The 9,238-nt window shown below is 39.9% G+C and overlaps 2 protein-coding genes and 1 pseudogene across 2 annotated transcripts; 1 reads left to right on the top strand and 2 right to left on the bottom strand.

The window, feature by feature from the left end:
- The first annotated feature begins 294 nt into the window (after positions 1-294).
- Positions 295-1,110, top strand: LOC121050708. Its single transcript, XM_040511581.1, has one exon. It carries the CDS (start codon positions 295-297, stop codon positions 1,108-1,110), a length of 816 nt encoding a protein of 271 aa, XP_040367515.1.
- A 2,276-nt stretch (positions 1,111-3,386) lies between these two features.
- LOC112178905 lies at positions 3,387-5,262 on the bottom strand (annotated as a pseudogene).
- Positions 5,263-6,487: 1,225 nt separating this feature from the next.
- On the bottom strand, positions 6,488-8,250 carry LOC112178906 ((R)-mandelonitrile beta-glucosyltransferase). Its single transcript, XM_024317177.2, has 2 exons — positions 7,654-8,250; positions 6,488-7,563 (listed from the first exon to the last, which is right to left on the bottom strand). The coding sequence occupies exons 1-2, from the start codon at positions 8,153-8,155 to the stop codon at positions 6,623-6,625; spliced, it is 1,443 nt and encodes a 480-aa protein (XP_024172945.1). The 5' UTR covers positions 8,156-8,250; the 3' UTR covers positions 6,488-6,622.
- Between the last annotated feature and the right edge of the window lie 988 nt (positions 8,251-9,238).

Raw genomic sequence — 9,238 nt, 5'->3', positions numbered from 1 at the left:
CACATTCATCACAGAAAAGCAAAAAGGGCTGGGAAATGCAATTGCAGGTAATGCCTGTTTAATTTGGAATTTACTTTGTTTATATGATTTCCGATTTTGGGATTTATAAGTGTTACCCTTTGTTGCTGGTTTAATATGGACTTGTACATATGCAGGTTGGTTTCCAAATGCTGAACACAGACACTGTGTTAGGCACTGTATAACAATTTCAAGGCCAAGCATCCGGGGGAGGGGCTAAAACAATTGGTTTGGAATGCAGCAAGATCAAGCACTGTGGTGTGGTTCAACAAGCATATGGCTGATCTGAGGGAGCTAAGTGAGGGAGCTTGGTCTTGGTTTCAGGACAAGAATCCAGCAAAATGGTCTAGGGCTTACTTCAAAGATGAGTCTAGGTGTGACCTACTGCTCAACAACCTCTGCGAGTCTTTCAATGCAGCCATTCTGCTAGCTAGAGATAAGCCTATCCTAACAATGTTAGAAAAGATTAGAATGGATATGATGGTGAGGCAATCAAATAGAAGAGTAGCTTGTGAAAGGTGGAAGGATTTGGTTGGACCAAGAATCAAGAAGATCATTGACAAGATTGGTCAGAGAGCAACTGAATACAGAGCACATAGAGCTGGGGAGTTCATATTCCAGATCACTGGCTGTGGAGAGCATGGCAGCAAGCATGCTGTAGATCTGGGCCTCCATACTTGCACCTGTAAGAGGTGGCAGCTGAGTGGGATACCCTGTGTTCATGCCGTCTGTGCATTAAGGTTCAAGAAACAGGAAGTTGCATTATATTGTCATGACTATCTTATGCCCTCAACCTATATGGAGGCCTACAACCCCATAATCTACCCTATTGCTGGCCAAGAGGATTGGGAACCTGTTGATTACCCCATTGCACCTCCACTTTTCAAGCAGCAACCTGGTCGGCCTAAGATGAAAAGGGTGAAGGAACCAGGAGAGAGGAATCAGACCACAGCCCCACCTGCACCTAAAGAAGGGAAGTTGCCTAAGATTGGTATAAAAATGTCTTGTAGAGTATGTGGCCAACAAGGACAAAACAAGTTAGGTTGTCCAATCACAAAGGCAACTAAGGCAGCAGCAACTGTAAGTCCTTAATAATGAGGTTTTTTATGGAGCAAACTTCCATTTACTTTGTGTATGTGCACTAACAGTTTCTTGTAAATTTCAACAGGGAGAGGGTTCATCTAATGGAGCAAATCCTAGTAACAAAAGGAAGAGAACCAACAACAAGGTATGACACAAGTTGAACTGATTATGCTTTGTAGAATGTTAAATTGCAGCATGTATGTGTGCTTTATTGAACTTGAGATTATGTTCTTGAACTTGTAATTTCACTTCCCAAAATGCTTTACCTGTTTCTGCATTTTCGGATATTGAAATGGCATTTTTGGTGATTGTCCTGTTTCTTTGTCTTTGATTTTTGGTAGCCCAAGAGAGCATCTTTTCCAAAGGGGTGTTCTAACTTGAAGGACCAAATCATAAGGTCAAGAAAGACTTGGAAGAAGATGAAGGAAACTGCTGGTGGTACTTCTACTGTCAATACAAGTGCCTCAGCTTCACAAAGTGTGCAGCAACCTCCTACTCAAAGTAGTCAAAATCCTGCTGCAAGGGGTGCATATAAGAAGTCATCCCAGCCTATGCAACAAAGTCAAACTTCCTCTGAATGGGCAGGACTTTGAACTTCTTCACATTTCTGATTTTTGGAGTATTTTGGTTGCAGCACTGTCAACTCTTTTGTTTCAGTTTTAGTTGAGGTTGCGTATTAAGTGTTGCTGGACAAATTATGCATCATGGAACATTTTTATTTCGCTCTATTTTAATTTCTCCTTTGTAAGACATGATGTTATAATTGAATGGGAAGTTTGGTCAGATTTCTGCTCATTACATGTGTTTTCAATGCTTACCAATTCTCCCCATTAAATTATATTTTCATTTGATGGAAATTTGTGTGGTATAGTACAAATATGGAGGGAATTGTGGTCATTCCATGTGGAAAATGGTGGGAAATCAAGGTCTAGTAGAGTCTGGGGTCATTTAAGTCATTTGCCTTTTTTTTTGGGGCCCACGTGCTTGCCACATCACCCATCTAACGGATCTGTCAGCGAAATCTGACGGAAGTATCTCATTGATAGCGAAATATGGGTTCAAGTATCACATTGATGCCATTGAGAGTTGGAGTATCAAACTGGCCGGTGCACAATAGTTGAGGGACTGTTGGTTCATTTTTCCCGAAAATAAATCATTTTCCTATTTTGACATTCTTGCCAACCAAACGGGACCTTAAGGTGACTGAAAATCAAATTAACACCTCAATACTCAAAAAGACAATAAAGACTAACTAGGGAGAGAGTATTGGGGGAAAAAAAAGTGAGAGCTTTTGATCTTTAGAGGGGCAGCTGAGCTTCGTGGAGGAGTGGAGAAGATGAGTCAGCTTCGCTCATTCTTTGCTCGCCCGTCGTTGCTCTAAAATGCTCTATCTGTGTACAGTAATATAGAAGGGGTTTCTGGGGTTTATGAAATTGGCTTAGTTTTCAGCAATGCCCCCATAGTTTTACAAATTTCAATATTTTGTCCTTAAACTTTTAAAATTTATTAATTTGCCTCAAAATTGCCACGTCGGCGTTATTTTTATTTTGTTTATTTTCTCAGAGGTTGAATAACCTACTCATTCATGTTCATCGTCTTCAATCTTTTCTTCACCCCAAAATCTGCAACTGGGTTTTTGACTGTTTAGAGCTCTTTCTGATTTTTATGACTATTATATCCAATTTTATTTTTTCTTGATTTAATTTTGTTTCTGATATGCAGAGAAACCTGGAGTCTTGAAAGGTGGCCAGTCTCTATATGTTGTTCCTGAAACTGAGTATCAGGTATTTGAAGTCTTCATTCCAATACATGAAAAGCTGCTATATGTGTTAGTGCCTATATGCTTCCTGATATGCACCATGTTTTATACCTTGATTTTTTTTTTTGGGTGAGTCAAAAGTTTACAAATGATAAAATGATAAATTTACTATGCTACTTTAAGGGAGAGAAGAAAATGGAGTTCCTTAAAAGCTATCAAATACACTATGTATGGGAAAATTGGAATTGTACAATTTGAAGTAGGAAGAAGCTTGGCTATCAATGTTGATGGAGTAAAGTTTGGAATGCTTTAGCTAATGGGAACCTCCTTAGCTTTATCACCGCTCTGCTTCATCTAAACCAAACATCCTATATTCCCAGTCCAAGTCTTCCACCAAAAACTGAGCTTTGCCTAAATTAGAATTGGATAAAAAACTGATATTCCTTCAGACATGTATGCCAGTAGGATTAGCGCTACATGGAGATGATAAAAGAGTCGCAACCAAGGAACAGAAAATGATATGATCAAGATAAAAAGTATCGTAGATTAGAACTATAATAAACAAAAAAGTAGTACATTTCATCAATTCTAATCTCTTGGAGATAGCAGCACCTGGTTAACCATTTTGTCCAAATCCAAGAAAGATGATCCATGAGGACCTGTAATGGCCTTCTCTGCCAACTTCTTCCATTCCATGGATTTCTTCCTCATCTCTTTTCCTTCCTTTTCCTGCATTAACTTCCTCACAAGGCTTTCTATGTAGTTTCTTTTAACATCACCCTCCATCTCCATGCCTATGCCCCATTCTTTGCAACAGTACCTACAGTTGGTTTGTTGCTCGCCATTGAAGGGCCAACAGATCATCGGCACTCCACCGCACACACTTTCAATGGTTGAGTTCCACCCACTATGCGTCAAGAACCCTCCTATAGCTGGATGGCTCAAGACTTGTCCTTGACAGCACCAGCTTGCCAGTAGACCCCTGTCTTTAGTCTGTTCTATAAACTCTGGTGGTACCACAGGTGATTCTCCCCCAACAAGGTTAGGCCTAATGACCCAAAAAAAGGTGTTGCTGCAAGGCCCCAAGTGAATTCAATTAGCTGCTCATCTGTCATGACTGTGCTGCTTCCAAAGTTGACATAAATCACAGAACTAGGTTCTTTAGAGTCAAGCCATTCAAAACAGTCTGGTTCTTCTCTCCATAGACTTGCTCCAGTTAACTTGAAGGTGTTATCTTCAGCTGGTATCTGATTAAGTTGTAGGTACAGGGGTCCAATGGAGTATATAGGTGGTAGCAAATGCGAAATTGCCTCGAGAACTTCGTGCTCTAAGGCATCAAACGTATTCAAAATGATAGCAGAAGCTCTTTGAACTCGTTCTGTATCGTGCAAAATCACGTGCAGAATGGGGTCATTTGGGTCAGTGGTTCTAATGAAGGTTGGGATATCCTTCAATTGGATTCCTTTCATTCCTGGAATCCAATCTATTACTGTATCCAAATACCCATTTGTGAAATAACTGTCGTCTGCAAGTCAACAAAGAACATAATACTATTGAAGTGAGTCAACATTTCAAATGCAAAAGATTTAGAACAAGTTAAAACAAGCAGGTTAATAACAATATTAACTTTTCCAAATGTCCTGTGATCAGAGATTTAAAGTCATTTGCAAATCTGTGTAAAATCAATAATATGTCACTAGCTGCATAATATCCACTTTTTTTTTTGTAAAACCAAAAGAGATTTCATCAAGTAGTGATATCCTCTCTTTTTATAATTAGTGTTCAATAGTTCAATACCTTTAAGAGGAACTAAACCCTTTTCAATGAGATTGCGATATTGAAGGTAGCCCATGAAACCACAGGCACTTGTTGTCCAGAAAATAACTTCAGGAAGGCCTAGTTCTTGGGCTGCATCAAGAGTGAAGTTCATGATACCATCAGCAACTATGCAGGTTACTGGAGGCGAATTTGGTGAAGAATTGAGCTTCAAAAGAAGGTCTCTGAAGGGTGCTAGGCAGTTTTTCCTTGTGGATTCGCATAGCGATGGCATGTGTTGGGTGGCAACATTCGCATCAGTTGGAGGAAGACCATCTGGAATTGTCTCGAATCTAAAGGAAGGGAAACCATCAAGAGAATTTGGACCTTGAGATTTCAGCAGGCGTTTATGTATGAACTCTGTGTTGACAAAGGTTATATGAAAACCTTTGAAGTGGAGGAGTTTAGCCAATTTTAGCATTGGGTTTATGTGGCCTTGAGCTGGGAATGGGATGCAGACTGCATGTGGCTTCTGCGACGTTAAGGCAATGCAATCCATTTCCTCTTTCTCTCTCTCTCTCTCTCTCTCCCCCTCCTCTGGGATACAGAGTTCTTCTTACCAGTTTTTTAGCCGTGTGGCCACCATCCACTACTTTTCATTGAGTATATTCCCTCATATTTTAATCTTAGCCTTGCACATTTTCAAAGAGAGAATATGAAGGTTAAGATTAAAAACTACTGGTCATATCAGCACATAGCTTTCGATGTTCAGAAGATAAGGCTTTTGAGCTGCCAACAATGTTTTTATATTCCTTTCTCTTGACCTTCTCATGCCATATACACCCTTTCCTTTCTTTTGTCATACAGGGAGAAAACAGGATTCAAGACCCTCCAAAGACATCTTTCTGTGATCCCAAAACCTATAGAATTTTACAGCAGTTGCTAGTACCAAAAATTCATGGCCAGATGAAATACCTGAAAACAACAAACATATTTTGCCACTGCATAGATGGAGATTAAATGGTTCTATATTGTACTTACATAGACATTTGCAAGCATAATTAGCTATAACGAGTCACGCTCATGCGACCACTAGCGGTACCAACTCCCGCCAAAGGAGTGACCTACGGGAACATAGCCAAGCAGGCTACCGCCCGAGCCCCAGATCACTGCTGACGCGCCGCCACGCGCCACGCCAAGACAGCATCAGAAGCTCCAGAAGCTGGGGACTGAAGCATATCAGTTCTCTCCTCACCCATAAAAGGTCATCTCCTCTCTCCTCATTAATTACGCAATTAATACTTACCTACTGTTACTTTGTCAACACAAATACATTGACTAACTTAGGCATCAGAGAAGTGAAGACCGCCCAGCGCGGTCTCCCTCTGACACCCTCTGTATTTCACTTGACAGGTAGCGGAAACTCTGAGTATCACAGGTAGCGGTCCGCCCATCTGATCGACGTTAATAAAGGTTTAGCTACCGCTGAACTTTAAGCATTAACATATATGATGACTAGTTCCTGGACACAGAACCAGTAAACTTGTCGATATATTTGTGCGAATTGTTAGTTTCGAGTGAGGATTTTGGTTTGTTACAAACAATTTGGATATGATGTTCTTCGTAGAATTACAGTTGGAATATGAGATTAAGGGGATTTTCCATCTCATATTTGAGTGAGCTAGCTGCTCTTAAATAAAACAGAGGATACTTTTTTTTTGGGTGATACGTATTCATTGTTTCAAGTGAGGATTTTGGTTTGTTACTTCGTTACAAAAAATTTGTTTGGATATGATGTTCTTTTTAGAATTGTAGTTGGAATATGTGATTAAAGAAATTTTCCATGTCATATTGGAGTGAGCGTTTTTCTGGAGAAAATAGAAACATTGGAGTGAGCTAGCTGCTCAAAAATTAATAAAACAGAGGATACTTCTTTTTTTTTGATACATAAAAACAGAGGATACTGCTCAACAAGGAATATGATCTTTTCCCATGGATTCACTCGTTCTAAATTCTGGGAGACTGAAGCACCTGGTTAACCAGCTTCTCCAAATTCAAAAATGATAACCCATTAGGACCGCTAGAGGCCTCCTCTGCCAACCTCTTCAATTCCTTGGCTTTCTTCCTCATCTCATTGCCTTCCTCTCCCTCCATCAACTTTCTCACAAGCCCTTCTATGTAATTTCTCTTGACTTCATCCTCTATCTCCATGCCTATGCCCCATTCTTTGCAACAGTACATACAATTCATTTGTTGCTCAGCAAAGAAAGGCCAACAAATCATGGGCACTCCACCACTCACACTTTCAATAGTAGAGTTCCATCCACCATGTGTCAAGAAGCCTCCTATTGCTGGGTGGCTCAAAACTTGTTCTTGGGGGCACCAACTTGCTAATAGGCCCCTTTCTTTAATTTCTTCTAGAAACCCTGGTGGAAGCACAGCTGATTCCCCAGCAACAAGGTCAGGCCTTATGACCCAGAGAAATGGCTTATTGCTGTTTGCAAGTCCCCAAGCAAACTCAATTAGCTGCTCGGCTGTCATGACTGTAATGCTTCCGAAATTGACATATACCACAGAATTTTGTTCTTTTAAGTAAAGCCAGTCAAGACACTCTGCTTCCTCTATCCATAGGTTTGATTCTATCAACTTCAAATCGCTATCTGCTGGGATCTGATGAAGTTGTAGATGTACAGGTCCAATGGTGTAAATGGGTGGTAGCAGACTTGACAGTGCATCAAGAACTTCATGCTCTAAGTCGTAGAACGTGTTCAAGATAATAGCAGAAGCTCTTTGAGATCGTTCAGTCTCATATACAAGAAAATTCAGCATGATGTCATCTGGGTCTGTTGTCCTAATGAAGCTCGGGATGTCCTTTAAACGGATACCTCTCATGCCTGGTATCCAATCTATTACAGTATTCAAATACCCGTTTGTCAAATAGCTGGAATCTGCACATTGAAAGTTACTAGTGAGTTGACTTTAATCTGATGCAGATTATAAATAAAAATAGTTCGATTTTCATTTAATCAAATCAATACCTTTGAGAGGAGTGAGACCCTCTTGGATGAGTCGGTGATACTGAAGGTAGCCCATGAAGCCAGAAGCACTTGGTGTCCAGAAAAGAACTACCGGAATCCCCAGTTCTTCACCAGCGTCTAGACTGTAGCTCATGACACCATCAGCCACTATGCAAGTTACCTGAGGGATAATATTGTTTGAACAAGAATTCAGCTTTGAAAGAAGTTCTCTGAAGGGAGCTAAGCAGTTTTTCTTTGTGGATTCACATAAGGATGGTATGTGTTGTGTAGCATTTGCATCAGTTGGAGGGAGGCCATCTGGAATTGTTTCAAATCGAAAGGAAGGGAGGCCATCAGCGGAGTTAGGGCCTCGGGATTTAAGCCAGCGTCTATGGTTGTACTCTGTGTTGACAAAGGTTATATGAAAGCCTTTGTAGTGAAGCAGTTTGGCTAGTTTGAGCATTGGGTTTATGTGACCTTGCGCCGGGTGTGGCATGCAAACTGCATGTGGCTTTTCTGCCATCAAACCCTTGAGAACAGTCTCTCTCTCAATTCCTACACAAGTTAGCAGAAAGCTTTCTAGAAAATGGAATGATATGCTTTGGGGATGGAAGACAAGTAGTCTTTACCAAATTTATACTTGGCTAGCAACTAACGGTCAATGGGATGAATCTGTTATACCTAAGAGGAAGGTCTGGACGGCGGAGGAGTACATGTATATTAATGAGCCTGTCTTCTTCATGCCATCATTCTCACACTTAAAATACTCCTTTTAGGCCCCTAAAGAAGATAAAAAAAATCTACATACTCCTTCACCAGTGGTGTACAAGATCTTGTCCCCATCCTCATGCTTTATTTATTTAGATCTCTTTCAATCATGTAATAGTGTTCTTAAATGTCTGCTCATCTAATGGACAGTTTTTAAGAGACTATGAGGAACAAGTGAATCTGATGGCTGAAAATAAATACACAGTTTGAAGTTGTTATAATTTCTGCTTTTATATTTAATACATGTGGTTGAGATGCATTTGTCCCTCATAGTCCCTTAAAACTGTTCCTTAGGTGAGCAAATTTGACTAAATTTGGCTAGCAATTTGATTTTGATAAAATAGATCTACCGACATTTTTCTTTTTTGTTGTTACTAGAATGGCTCTACATACTGATGATGATTGATGAGTTGAAGAAAAAGTTAAAAGGGCAAGTAAACTGTGGGAGAACAGTCTTCCACTATTTTTAGGAGGTGATTTTCGGGGAATGATTCAGAGCACCAACGTGCATTTACACTAACATGAATAGATGGTTGGATTACATCAAATTTACTTTTCGATTATTAAAAAAAAGAATCATAAATATCAAGAGTTAAGATTATCTTATAAGTGTTTGGTCACTTGAACCGTCGGTGCATAAAACAATTTCCATTGATTTCGCACTCCAATTTTCCTCATTTCCATGCTTGCACATCCCCCTTTTGTAAATGTGCTTGAAAAAACAATTCATGTGTGAAGTGTTTTTTGTGATCTAAAAAATGTGTGGAGTGTTTTTAAAAAGGAATTGTGAAAGACTCCCTTTTTCTTTCCTTTTATGTTTTTGCTCCATTTTGTGGTT

Source organism: Rosa chinensis, chromosome 7 (assembly GCF_002994745.2).
Source record: "Rosa chinensis cultivar Old Blush chromosome 7, RchiOBHm-V2, whole genome shotgun sequence".
Classification (NCBI taxonomy): Eukaryota; Viridiplantae; Streptophyta; class Magnoliopsida; order Rosales; family Rosaceae; genus Rosa; species Rosa chinensis.
Note: the sequence above shows the minus strand (reverse complement) of the source record. Positions and strands in the feature narration are given on the sequence as shown.

What these genes read in the sequence shown, in the direction of transcription:
- LOC121050708 (XM_040511581.1), top strand. Translation starts at nt 295, where the DNA reads ATGGCTGATCTGAGGGAGCTAAGTGAGGGAGCTTGGTCTTGGTTTCAG.
- LOC112178906 (XM_024317177.2), bottom strand. Translation starts at nt 8,155, where the DNA reads ATGGCAGAAAAGCCACATGCAGTTTGCATGCCACACCCGGCGCAAGGT. An exon ending in GGGTCTCACTCCTCTCAAAG is followed by an intron (nt 7,564 to 7,653) that starts GTATTGATTTGA and finishes TTCAATGTGCAG; the next exon opens with ATTCCAGCTATTTGACAAAC.